Raw genomic sequence first — 14784 nt, 5'->3', positions numbered from 1 at the left:
GAAAAAACCCCACAAGTAGTCTATGACGACCATTTATAGACTCCAACATGTGGCCTGTATTCACAACTGTTAGTGTCCACACTAATTTACTATTACAATGTAAACGAGAACATAATTTATGATTACAGTGCAAATAAACCTCATTATAACGAATCATTTTTTCTGTCACCTGGTCACTAATGGACACAAAAATCATTCTGAGACCTGACATACCATTTCATAGAGACACCAATGAGAAAATGTTTCCAACAAAACCAGGTAAAATATAAACTGGAGGTTTAAAGATTCCCCCGTTACACGAGGGAGTACCCGTGAACAGTTCTGGAGAAGGCACACACTGTAACTGAATGCAGGCTTTTGTTAGTCCGCTAAGGATGTCAGAGGCGTTTGCTTTTTCCCCTTGACTCATCCTTTTTCCTAGTGGGTATTCTGACCCTTAGTCCTTGGAAATCCAGCAGTACCAAAAAGTTCCTCTCTGGTGCCTCATTAATCACTCCCCTGCCATGTGCTATCTTACCTGCAGATGTAATTCTTCTTGCAGGACTCTTGTAAATTCAGGCAGTTTGGTTTCTCCCTGTCCTCATATGAACACACAGGAACAATAGTCTGCCGTCTCCTTTCTGTACAGGCTACGTCTCGACAGGAGCAGAAGAGCATCCCGTAGCTGTGCTTTGGGGGGACTTTGTCAAAAAATAGCCGGAGGGCCTTATGACACTTCCGCTTGTTACAGATTTCATTAGACGTGCTGCTGGTGCAGGGGGTTATGTAAGCAGATCTGAACCTCTTGCAGGTATCATTTAGGTTACAAGCTTTTGCTGCATCCAAGCAATTGTTCCCCTTTGAAAGTACTGGCTCCACTAGAAAAAACAACACAACAGCAGTGAGAAACGCGGCACATTTATATGGTGGTTTGATGTTTTTTTCTGTTCGTTTCACTGTCAATGAGATCCTGATTAATATATTTGTTACATGTACAACTCTCAGCGCCAGAAACTGCAACCAGCCCTTAAGTTTCTTAGGGTAATGGTTTAACGAGTAAGCAAGAGCACAGGCATGCATTAAGAACAAAATGCTGCCAAATAAATGACCGTTACACTGGGCAGGCTGTACTTCATCTTCCTTTTACCAGACATGCAGGATGAATACGGGGCAACACTTGGCCTCAATACAAAGCTATTAAAACCATTGGTAAGTTGGTTGGGATACGTTTAGCCCATCACACAAGAACACAGCAAGTGGGCTCCTGACTGGTTTTGTACAGCTCTGACGTTTCTTATTTTCCCCTTGAACAGTATAAATGACAGTCAGCATCTACAACAAGTAACAATATTTAAACGTAATTTGTGTACCCTGCAGAACGTAAAAGCCACGTGCCTGTTACTATAGCTTTTGAGGTATGAGAACAGCCCACCCAGGCAGAAAGGGAAGCAGGTGCAGCCTTATGACTGAGCTATCTAAGGCCACCCACAATGCCTGTAAGCTCCACACTTAAAGACACTTACATGAGATCTATAGATGCCACCTGAACCCTGGAAGTTGATGAGTTTACAAGTTTTGAGGAAGCTGATGTAGAATTAATAAGTAACTGAAAAAAAACCCAAACCATTCTTGCCTACAAGAAGTTACAGAAAAAAATTAAACTCAGATAAAAGTTAAGGCTATAATTACACATTTAATTTTGCAATACTTTATCCAGATATTAAAACTCAATATATGCTTTGGTTGAAAATGAAGGCAACTGGAATTAGAATGCAAAATTCAATTAAGAATAATCGTAACGCTGCTCTGGATATTAGGAATGCCAACATCACAGATCTAAGAAAATACATTAACTTCCCATTGCTACAGATTTTGCAAGCTGAACAAAACATTTTGCAAATAACTAAAACTCTGCAGCAACCTCCTAGGGGGGTTGGCCAAATGTAAAACATCTCCAATGACCTAAAGCTCTGAGTTCCTCTTAGAAACCTTTCTTAACAGATATTCCAGCTTTTCCTATAACTCAGTCCAAGGCCCTTCTACAACTCAATGCCACTCCACTGCACTCTCCTGCTATGCCAATGCCCATTCCCATATCAGGACATCAACCTTTTCTGTTTTTCCATGGCAGGAAGAGAAGATGCAGCCTGGGGGATGCTCTGCACTGAGGTACTGTACTTGCTTGAACTGACTGTGTTCAAGATGGCCCTTGGATGTCAGCACACACTCAGCATTATAGAGCTACACACATACATACATCTCTACTCCTCCATGTGTCTTAACCATGCCAAGTGCAAGGTCCTACACCTGGGTCGGAGCAATCCCAGGCACAGCTACAGGTTGGGCAGAGAAGAGAATCAGAGCAGCCCTGCGGAGAAGGACTTGGGGGTGTTGGTTGATGGGAAAATGAACATGAGCCGGCTTCAGTGTGCACTTGCAGCCCAGAAAGCCAACTGTATCCTGGGCTGCATCAAAAGGAGCGTGACCAGCAGGTCGAAGGAGGTGATCCTGCCCCTTTACTCTGCTCTTGTGAGACCTCACCTGGAGTATTGTGTGCAGTTCTGGTGCCCTCAACATAAAAAGGACATGGAGCTGTTGGAACAAGTCCAGAGGAGGGCCATGAGGATGATCAGGGGACTGGAGCACCTCCCGTATGAAGACAGGCTGAGAAAGTTGGGGCTGTTCAGCCTGGAGAAGAGAAGGCTGCATGGTGACCTCATAGCAGCCTTCCAGTATCTGAAGGGGGCCCATAGGGATGCTGGGGAGGGACTCTTCATTAGGGACTGTAGTGACAGGACAAGGGGTAACGGGTTCAAACTTAAACAGGGGAAGTTTAGATTGGATATAAAGAAGTTCGTTACTGTAAGGGTGGTGAGGCACTGGAATGGGCTACCCAAGGAAGTTGTGAATGGTGCATCCCTGGCAGTGTTCAAGGCCAGGCTGGATAGAGCAGGTTGGAACCAGATGGTCTTAAGGTCCTTTCCAACCCTAACTATTCTGTGATTCTATCCAGAAATAACGCAATGCATAAGTAGCATTAGATTTGTTTTTCACTGTAGTAATATACTGCAACTACATTCAGGATGCTCATACATTTAACCTTTGTACATTTAACATTCACACTCCAAGTCCTTCCCAATCTTGCACAATAAACTGCAACTTTTTGCTTCTTACCTTCGTAAATTACAGAATTATAAACATGCGACATTTAACAGAGCCAAGCATTTCTTTCAATAGCAGCCTCCCACAGTTCAAGCAACACCAGATGCAGCAGATATCCAAAATACAACCCTCTCAGAAAATTGTAACACTTCCATATAAAATGTTGTACTACATTAACATCCAACTATAATCTTAACTATGAACTCGCAAAGTTTTTTCTTAATACAGTATATAGAATTATATGTTTAGTACAAATATAATTACTATGTAATCTGCCGGGCATATAATTATGCAATATATGAATAGCACATGCTAATTACTGTGTGATTGCAGAGTAATTACATGGTTATTTGTGCCTGGAGTCAACTGCTGAATTCCACTCTTCAAAACAAGATTCTATGGAAGAGCTTCGAATGGGGCATTGCAATATGAACAGACATCAGCTTGCTCTGTGATACATTATAAAGCACGCTTTAAAGAAAAAACAAGACGTAACAAGGCACCTCTTTGCTGATAATCATAGATATTATTTCCGTTAAGGGTCCAAACTTTAGCAAATGTTGCTACAGAATTAAAAAGCACTGTGAATATGAACACCTCAAAAATCAAAAGAGACAGGTTAATCAATCTCTTTAAAAAGTAGAGGAGAAGCTAATTCACTGACAGCACAAACAGCACTGAAAGTTATCTTGGATGAAAGTTGAATTAGCTGCAAATTGTTCACAAACAAGTTACACATACTCACATCTTTCATGCAATTTATATATACCCAAGACTCACATTCCTTTACATGTCAACTTTGAACATGGATCACAGGGTTTTTTTGGTTGTTTTTTAAACCAGCCTTGGCTGTAACATGCCACTTGCCTTATCTATTTTGAAACACATGTCCCCCAGTTACTGTTTCTGGCATATATTTATCATCACATTATACAAATGATTTTTACCCTTAAAAGCCAAGACTACATACAATGAGGAAAAGATATGCACCAACTGCATTTGAGTGACATGAAACTGTCTAAACCACCTCTTCTCATTAATACCAACTTGTCCCAAGGTTTTAAACCATGTTTTAATGCAAAATTTGCAACCCAGAACACACTCAATCCTTTATTTATTGCAAAAGTACAACATAATTATTCCTAAATCCTGCGGTAACTACGAACAGTTAACCATACTGAGAGTGTTCCTGAAGATTACTTACGCAGCAGTAATGCATAAGGTCAAAATTTCACCCAGCTTCTGTTCTGCAAAGCTTAAATTATTAAGACAGGCAGGAGTTTGGCTCTTACTAGGTTCTGACTACGTTAAGAGCAAATGGATCTAATCCAGAGCTACTTTTTCTGCCAGCAACCTTTGGGAAAGGTTTGTGTAAGGAGATCCTTTCACAGTTTCCCCCCTCTTGGGACACTTGGATACGGATAGAGGGAGATCAAAGCAGCAGCCCAGGACAAGTACAATTTCTTTCCATCACCATTTCCACACCCAGAGCTTCCTCTCTCCAAAGTCTGCTTTGCCTTGGGCCCATTCTGGAAACCTCTGCCAAATCATGCAGCTTTCCACTCCTGCCAGATCACTGCCGACTCTGAAGTAAGTTACTTCCAGGCAGGTGGTAAGTGATGCCTCATGCCTGTATGTGAGGCACCGGTTCACACCCATGGCAAGGGGCCCAACAGCAGCTGAGAGCTGCTTTGCTGCCATGGGCGCTACCCTGATGTGGTGCAGGCAGTCATGGAGCTGCTGCCTTGGTGGGAAAGCAGCAGTTCCCAATATCCACAGAGTTAGAATGCCTAAAAACATACTCTACCAGCAGTTTGCTGTACACTACATGTCAAAACTCTGGGGTAGCAGTAACTGGCTTACTGATACTAACTTACCTCTACATGGATCACTGGCTCACAGCTCTTCTACTGTACATGTAGTATGTGCATGCAAGGTGAGAAATCTCTTCCTGATAAATTTTACTGATGAAAAAGCAGGCCTTGTATTACAGTATAAGGCGCAACCACTTTGATGTTAGCTATTTCCTGAACAGCCTCCTCTCCCTGGCCCAAGATTGTTACAGATGCAGTGGTTCTGGACTCTTACTCCCATACAACACCAGAAAGAGCCAGCCAAACACTCCAATCTTTTATTCAGAGATGTTTCTGAAGTTTTAATAGGGCTTTCCCTGCCCTGCGTGATCTTCCTTATGCTTCACCCTCTTTCACAGACTCTTCACCTTAATCTTTCATCTCTCTTGCATTTCCATTTCTATTTCATTTCTGCACCTACTGAGCCTTTGGCTGTCTCCTCAACTCCTGTTAACACCATGGGGCACAAGAAGGGATTCTCAATGGATATTGGGAGCTTCTTATTTATGCTCCCACTAGATGGAAAGAGCAAAAGGACTACTAGTTGCTCTGTAACATTCTTACTAAACAGCAAAATGGACACTTAGATTTCCATTTTCTTACAGCACATAAAATGCAATTTACTGAAGCTGCTATTTAAAATTACCTTTACTATTTGCAAGTAATTAGCATTAGTAGGGTTTCTAAGTGTTTTAGTGAAGGGACTGCTGTAAAGAGAGCGATAAATGTTAATGTTATGGAAAGCAAAATTACAAAGTGATAGAGGTGACCGCATGGGTATGGGCCTACTCCAATACAGACACAGAATATGGCATATAGGAACCAAAAACTGACCAGAATAAAGAGGAGAACCACGATCCCACTTTAACAAAAGTACTGCCATGGGGCTCACCAAAGTACTTCTGCTTTATAAGAAGAGCAGATTAAAAAATAAGGAAAGCATGGGAAATATTGTCATCTGCATTTTAATGGATTCAAATAAGCTACCATTTTCCTGGACAAATTATTTCTAATCCCAAATGGCAAAGAAAAAATGAGTCATCCCTGAGACATCATGAGACTGATATACATACATATTATTCTGGGGTACTGCTTGTTTTCTTGCTCATCAGCATTTAGAGAACAGTCAGGCCTACTTCAGACCTTTTCCATAATCATAATAAGCAGGTGCTCTACCCTTTAAATTGAAGACAATCTCAGCCATAACCAGGGCTTTCAGAGTACTACAGAATACGACAAGATACATGTTGAAACTATAGTTGCCGTCGCAAGGTGACAAGGATGAGGCTGACTCCTGTGTGCAGAAAGGCACAACCCAAGGCTACAGCAACAAAAGGACCGAAACAAAAAAAATTAGCTAAACTGAGACTTTAGGTTCCTGAGACCAAAGCTGGAACATTTTACACTCCTGGTCAGTCATGTAAGTCTTTGATAACACAAATTCCACAGGTCCCTAAAATTCTTTTCTGAATATACCGCAAATCTATTTGAGGAGGTAAAGACTGTCTCCTGTCCAAGCCCTACAGGGATCAACAACATTTGCATTGCTTAGTATAAACCAACAGACTTCATTTGGAAGTGTTCATCACTCAGAGACCATGTTATGAATAACTGCTACACCCTAAGTCTTTTTCAAAACATCCTGACCCTTGTTTTTATGAGACTCCACTGGTGAATCATCAGTCAGGATCTAGAAGGCTTTGGTTCGATGCCATCCTTAACATGGAGACTCAGAACCCCTGTTCTCATTTCCCAGAAGGGTTCTCAAACCATCTCATTGCAAAGTGTTCTCAGGAAGGTACACAGGAAAGTAGCGCATGTTGCAAAGCATGAGAGAGAGCATGATGCTTCAGGCCAAGGATGAGAGCTCTCCGTGGGAGGCAGACTGCTGGGTTCTGGCCTGCACCCAGGAAAGAGAGTTGTTTTTCTTGCAAGAGCAATGACTGGAAACCAGGATTCCCTCCCTGATGATGACTCCCTTAATTGTAAGCTTGTGGAGGCGTGATCCCACTTGTGCTCTCTTCTTCTAATCCCCTCTAAAAATCATAACCCTTTCTATACTACAACTCCTCCCCTTCCTTCCAGACCAAGCTACCCGCTAATCCATAGGGTACCCTCCCAGGCTTTGTGAAAACCCATAGAGAAGAGCAGAGAGCAAAGGCATCCCACTTCCTCAAAGACTATTCTGTTTGCAAACTTAATGACTAAAGCATCATGACATCTTCTGCTAGGTGCCCATTAAAAGACAAGCTGCCCTCTACTCACAGAACCATACATTGATTGCTGCATGGACAGATGCACCTGCCTGAGGCTGTGAATCTGTCCCCTTGGGTCCAAAGTCCTCCAGCAAATCTCAGTTTCTGTATTTTGTATTCTCCATCTACACATTTATTGTGCAGGGGGGGGTTGTTAGTTGGTTTTGATTTTTTCACACAGTATCCCCTGTGCACTTTATAAGGGTTCTGAGTACCTTGCTAAGGATGTTAGATATCACCTGGAAGCAGAGGCTCCTGACTTTCAGGTGGATAAATCTATCTCTTGGTCTGTTCCTGGAAGTTTAATTCTAAGAAGGCCACATGCCTTACTTACTGCATTTTGCACTGCCCAAGTTCAACACCGAATGTGAGCTCTTACTAGGCAGAACTCTTGTTTCCATTTACAGTTAGATCCTGTTGCCTTTAGCTGACCATTTCCTGGTGCATTTCATAGACATTTCAGATAAAGACTGCGAGAGATTGCAACTTCCATGCTGCATATGTGTTGATGAGAAAGGAGAGAAATGGTGTCTTAAGATTTCCTTTGATACTCTCACGATTTTCTGGGGAAGAATGTGGACAGGCTGAGCAGAAAACTCAAAGGTGGCTGAGCCCTGTGGACAGGGACATCTGCTGAGGGCCATATGATCAACTCACACATTATCTAAGAGGAAAGCCTTATAACCCTACAGTGAACTGGTTTAAAGTTTTGTTCCACAAAAGCAGGAAGGGAGAGGAAACCCTGCTCCCAGAGCTAACAACATTGCGGTCTGCTGCTGAAATTCCTTCTGTCTTCACTCACACAAATGTCCTGATCTATCACCTTTCATTTCTGCAACAAATCTAATGAAAGGTTATAGCAGGGTCCCTAGCTTTCCACATGGCACTGAGGACAGCAGTTCTGCATTATATTCGTGCCAGCACAGTTAAATCAATTTTATTCACTTGAGTTCTTCTGAACTGTCAATAATCTAAGTCAAAGAATTTGGTTCTTTAATGCTTTTACTTCTTCTCTCCAAGGTATATCATGTAGGAGACAGAAATGTATGAATAAAACCAGAGGCTGCTAAACAAAGAAACTTCCAATTGTTGCAAACTAATCCAGCCACTGTTACATTACTGCACCAATTATTTCAGTTCTGCCATAAAGAGTTTTAGGGTGTAAAGGTCATTTTAACATATCTACACTGCACTAGCATTTGGAATGGATTATGCACGACTAGGACCATATACAGAATATATTTTTTTCTGAGGGAATGATCTTGGTCATCCCATACACAATTCATGCTCTGTATTGAGTCAAAGGCTGGTTTTGTGATGTGGAAGGCTATTACCACAGTTTCGGCTGGGTTCTTCTAATTAATTTCCCCTTAAAATATGAGAGAAAATGTGTTACTGCATATTCTCTCACGTTATACAGTTCAGTATTTTATTATCAGTGTAATTCCAAGTCAATATAATTGAGAAAGAACTAACACACATGGAAACACAGAATAAACCTGAGAAAATAGGCAAACCTACATGGTTGCCATGAGAAGTGATTTACTGCATGCAAGTTCTCAAGACACAGTGAGGGACTGTTTACCAAAGTCATGCCAATTTACAGGGCAACTTTCAGTATTTCTTTTTATTACTGCAGAATTGAATTCACAACTTGTTTCCTCTTTTCCTCAGACTTGATTAATTACCATGTTAACGTAACTACTGTTCTCTGGCTTATAATGGGCTCCCTCTAAAGTGCTGCCCCAGCAAAATAAACCAGGAGAAAGCTTCTAGCTCTTTGCTCTAGCATTTCAATCCTTTCTAATCTCACTATTTTTCAAATTTATGTTCCATTCCAATAAAGCTTGTGTGAATATTATAGCAAATCAGATAATACAAGGTTATGACCCTTGTAATTGATCCTTCAAGGTTCTTTTTGCTTTTTTTCCACTTGACGTGGTAAAAATTACATTTACATGTGCTTGTTGACACTTGAGAATTCTCTTTGTTGGTCATATACACTGTTTCAGAGAGATCACATTACATAATGATGTATTTCTAGTGCTTTATTTCTTCTATACCTACAACCCCATTAAGCTGTAAGCAAACCTCCCGCAGGGCTGTAAGACTACAACTATCAAGGGGGCAATGCTCCTCCTACACTGTTCAGAGGCAGTAGCGCTGGGGAAAATACCATGTGAGGGTACAGGGTTAAACATCAGTTACTATTTTCAAATATTTAAAGACAAATAAAGGCAGCTTAAAATAAAAAGTTAAACTTCCATTTGTATAAAAATACACATTTTATGAACACAGACCACATGCGCCGGCACTAGAAATCAGTTACCTGTAGCAATGGTTTCTGCATCATATGACCACAGGAATAAAGTGATTAATTGGACTGTCTCAGTAAATGCGACCATTACACTTTTAATTAACCTTTTCAACCTCTTGCACCTTTCGGTTTTGTTATACATTAGACTTCTGCAGTTTTCCAGTTATTACGCTTGACTAAGCTTAAAACAAAGCAGAGTTCTCTTAGAAAGATAAGAAAAACAATTCAAACAGCTCTTACTGGTCCTAATAAGAAAATACCACTGATACTGTCATCATAAGGATTGTCATAAATCAGGTGGAGGACAGACATTCTGAACTCTGTGGCTAGGTTCCCACCTAATTTTTGTTTTGGCAGCACACTGTTATTTAATGGCTCTGGCTACCAGGAAACTAGCTTTTGAAAATTCTTTCTCAACCTAGTTATAATTACTCCATATAAATCATACAATGATCAATTATAATAATCTTAGCTTCATCCATTATTTAAACACAGCATTTGAATCTACACAGCAGGAGTGCAGGAAATTCCAAAGTCCCTTCTCTGCTCACTAACAACTGATTTATTCCTGAAGTCATGCCAGTTACAGAAAAGAAGGGGCCAGATATGCTCTCAGCTACGACACCCAAACCTAAAATAACTAGATTTTGGACAAGGAAAGGTTCTTGGCTCTGAACACAGTATTTTTAATAACCACACTAACTTCAACATGAGATTTTGCTTTACACTGGTGCACCAAAATCAGAGGAGCTCTACAGTTATACACTCTGACAGCACAGTATATTCTTACTTTAAAATGGCCTAGATCTTTCTCATATTTATGCACACATATTTATATAAACATGTATATATGTATATAGAATGTTTCAATAGCATTTGACTTCATGTCTCACTACAATGTAGCTACTAATGTATTTATTAATAAGCATGAGAGTCCAAATGTTTTGGTCTCACTTAAGGTGATAGCTGAGCTCAGGGTGATAGAGATGAGAAGTCTGATGGAAGGAGGAAAGATACTGTAATGAACTTTCACCAAGACTCAGGCAAAACATGCAAACATTTTTCAGGAGAAAACCAGACTATAACTAGGATTTCAAACTAGTAATGAGGAATTTTAGAGCATTTTAATAAACCAACTATATATTTTCAACTCTGTGAAACATTAACCTTATGATTATTACTTTTTGGTATCTTGTCCTACGTCAGTCTCAGCCATAATGAATGTTGTAACATGTAAACACAGGGCTTGTTTTGAGATTTAATATTCTGAAATTTTCCAACACTTATTTTAGTGTTTCAACTACATGCCAAGAATTGCTTTGCCAATAAAACTGTATTTTTCTGGTTTACTTTTTTCATTTCATTAAATAATAAAACTGTTAAAATGCAAGAAATAGAAGCTATATTACACAGAATTCTATTTAATAGACTATATTAAAAATCCTATTTAAATATTAATGTATTTAATATTAAATATATAAAAGAACAAAGTGGTGCTTTTGCACATACAAAACCACACTTTTCCGTAACACCAAGACAAAGACTAATAGGTGAACCAAAGAGAAAAAGGTCAAAGGTGGGAACATGAATGCTGTCTGGCCGAACAGGAAAAGGGCAGAGAAAGCCCTCAACCTAACCTATAAACGCACATACAAATGGACACGACTCCAACAGCACAAAAAAAAAAGTAAACCCATATGTCCAAATTGGGGCACCCCATGAAACCTGTCCATGGACAAAGCACAAGTAGAGGCTCAGCAAGTGGTGAGTAAGTAAAAATTAATGTGTAGGATTTCTTTCTTTCTACTTTTTTATTGTAAGAGGTGAATATGACCCACAGCAACTTTTTTTCACAAGATAAAAAAACAGCTCTTCCTCAGAAGTCTAACTGGAACTCCATTTGGCTCGTCAGATGGGTAACTGCACAGTAAGGGAACCAAGGAACTTCAGCTGGGCAGTTCAGTTTCCCAAAGCCCTTCAAAAACTTGCAGCATTTAGATTTGAGCAGAAAAAGCAGAAGGAGAGCTTGTCAAAGCAGGAAGGAAGTTCTAGAAAGACAAGACCTCATACAGGATAAAGCTAGCATTCATACTTGGGCTTAGAATCACAAGATTACAAAGGATTTGTAAAGTAAGCCATGCTCCTACCCCACAGCAAGACCAGACATACACAGAACAAAGCCTGACTGATGCTGTCTTAGGTGTACCCAAGTCCATGGGACCAGAGGGCATGCATGCAGAAGTGCTCAGGGATCTGGCCAATGTCACTGGGAAGCTGATCTGCTTTTCATAGGCCTTGGCAATGAGGGGAACTTACTGACGGCTGGAGTAAAGCAAATGTCACAAATAACTTCAAGAAGGGCAAACGGAAGGATACATGGACTAGCAGGTGGCTCAGCCTCAGCTGCAGCAATGATTATTGAGCAAGCCCCTCTTAGAGCCACATGCACGCACATAATGGACAGCAAGGTGATGAAAAACAGTCAGCATGGATTTACCAAGGTCCAGTCAGGTCTGACTGCCTTCTACATGGAGATGACTGGTTGAGTGGACAGAGGAAGAGCACAGTGTCACTTTACACTGACTTTAGCAAGCCTTTTGGAATAGTCACCCAAATTAATCCTTGCAGTCAAACTGGGAAACCAGTTTGCATAGGAGTACAGGGTGGAAGTCGTACTACTACTCTGCTTTGCATGAGACCTCAGTGACCTCCAAAGGTCTCTTCATACCTTAATTATTTGCCTAATCTACGCTTAACCTGTCTTTCAGTAACTCCACAGCCTCTCCAAACAGCATTCCATTATTCTCTATACATCCCATTAAAATCTTTTCCTGGTATCTAATCTATTACTTCCAGCAACATAATTCCTTGTTTCCTTCCTAATTTTACTCCTTTTCTCTTAACAATAGCTTTTTGATTTCTCAAAGACCATCATTCTCCACTCTTCTTTTAAGCTAGTCCTCCCCAGTCTACTAATTCTTTCTTCACAAATTTTGTTTTCTAGATATCTACACAATTTTATTCTCAGATTAGGGAAAAAAGAAAATTAGCAAAACAATTCATAGACCACGAGCATCCTATATGAGTTGTACTCAGGATATTGCTACGGACAGCCATAACCTGTTAATTCAAGAGTTGCTGAAGCATAGCTTACTCCAGCCTCAAGCAATACCAGTGTAGGTAGGGATGGTTTACACGCACTGACTCTCTACAGCAGGAGTATATATTAGCTTATCTATGACAGCAGCTTGCTCCTGATGGTTAAAACCTGAAAAAAGAATTGAAGTATGTAAGACCTTAGTAGAAAAATTATCCTGCTTATTCTGTAGTATTACTCTTTCAGAATGAAAATCAAGAGAGGACAGGGGCTGGAGAAGTGATTGTGAATTGAATCTGACAACAACAGCTGATGGGATAAATTGGGAGATGTTTGAAAGCAGGGAATGGGGAAAGAGACTCTCTCCAGCACAACAAGATGAAAGCTCCGCCTTCTCGAAACCTCTCCTGCAACTCCTATCAGGTAGACACAGATGTCTCTATGGTCACAACATAAGTACATTAGCACAAGTAAAAGAATTGCCTACAATCACAGTGAAAGCAGCAGTAACAGAAACGGGACAGATGTTCTATTAATTGACAGCAGCAGTAGGGGTGGGGTGAAGGATGTCATCATGGCAGCAGGGAGAGCAATAGAGTCAGAAAACAGCAAAAGTCACAGCAGCTGTAGAGGCACTGAATCACCCCCTCCTTTCCTTGCTGCTAATGAAAACCATTTGGGGCAGTTATCTGACCTATCTACCAAACAATATGAGCCTCGTTCCATTAATCCACCACCAGCTGCTCTTCTTTTCTCTATCAGTTGGTCCCAATGCAATCTTGTTGAATACAAATAAATTCAACATAATGTGAAGAGGGCAACTCTGGTACCTCTTGTCTGTTCATGGATTTGCTGTGGATCAGCTTCAGGAAGCACGTAAGAGCTACAATCACTGTGACGCTGCTCACTTCAAGCTTAAGTCTCACTGCTGAGACTTCAAAGGCCAATGATCAAGGACATTGTGCATCGAGGCAGGTGCACTTAATAGAACAAGAAAAATAGGAGACTTTGGAAATAAGTAACTCACATGATACTGACTTAGAGATTATGATGGTCACAGTCCTACTGTGTGTTCAGGAGATAAAGCAGTACAGAACGAAGGTAAGGTAGCTGTTTATGATGTATGTCACTTACCTACATGCAACTGGGAATTTATTAACTTGAGATCACTATGTTATATGATAAATTAGACCACACTAATAATTAGACCACCACCTACTGTCTACTCTAAATTACCTTTCACTTCCACTTATGCCATGTATGACACTTGGCAATAAAAAGTTTCTGATTTGTCTTCAGTGCTCTGGTCTTTTCCCTGTTCTCCCATGATCCCTCTTCCTGAGCTAGTCTGGTTTACCTTTACCTATCACTTATAAATGTCCCAACTTCTCTTTTTCTTTCCAAATGTAAAAATTTAGTTCTTTCTAAAAAAAATGAAACAGGTAATCAGGAAATCAAATTATTTTGACTTCACTGCTAACTATAGAGCGCTCATGCCTCTTTTTAGAGGTGCTGCCCCTATGCCTCACCTGGAAGTTATTTAGTGTCCAGTCTGAAGCCCACAGAACACAATCTTTTGACTTTCATTTGCTTTCATAAACTCTGGATCCAGGTTTTATGCCCTGATTTAGCCTGTGCTCTAAACCCGTTTAGATCAACTATGCATTTGATTAAGTGCTATCATGAACTGGACATCAGTTTACACTCTCCTTGGCTCCCTTTTTAACTCTAAAATACATATGGATCACTCTGACTTTTGTTTAATGTACTTGTTTACAAATACATGAACACACACATATGTAGAAGTGAAAACAACTGAAAGAGAAGGCCAGTGTTGTACTAAAATTAATTATTTCGATGTTCAGACACTAAAGTAAAATGAATGTCCTCCTAATTAGTTAGAAGGGATCCTCACTAAGTAAAATGACAACACTATTTACATTTAAATAGTCTGTTTTATTCAGAGTCACTTCACACATATGCACACTACTGAATCGCAGCCAGTTCTGGAGTGGAGAATTATATTTATGCACCACTAGCAACACTGTCCAAGAGGTGCTGGAGGAAAATGGATAAGAGATGAACTAAGAGTGGATAATACTCCTGTAATCAGAACTAGAA

General features: G+C 40.3%; 1 protein-coding gene across 3 annotated transcripts in view; it reads right to left on the bottom strand.

Moving 5' to 3' along the window:
* The window catches only part of GFRA1 (GDNF family receptor alpha 1), a 144194-nt gene that overhangs the window by 53284 nt on the left and 76126 nt on the right, over positions 1-14784 (bottom strand). For all 3 annotated transcript variants that reach the window (XM_061458659.1, XM_061458658.1, XM_061458657.1), the window contains exon 4: positions 518-857. In XM_061458659.1, the coding sequence (XP_061314643.1) occupies positions 518-857 (340 nt within the window). The remainder of the gene's footprint in view (positions 1-517; positions 858-14784) is intronic.

This window comes from Pezoporus flaviventris, unplaced genomic scaffold (assembly GCF_033815535.1).
Source record: "Pezoporus flaviventris isolate CSIRO_AGI_PZ_B2104156 unplaced genomic scaffold, CSIRO_AGI_Pfla_v1 ptg000029l, whole genome shotgun sequence".
NCBI classification, from domain to species: Eukaryota; Metazoa; Chordata; class Aves; order Psittaciformes; family Psittacidae; genus Pezoporus; species Pezoporus flaviventris.
This window is presented reverse-complemented; position numbering and strand designations above follow the sequence as displayed.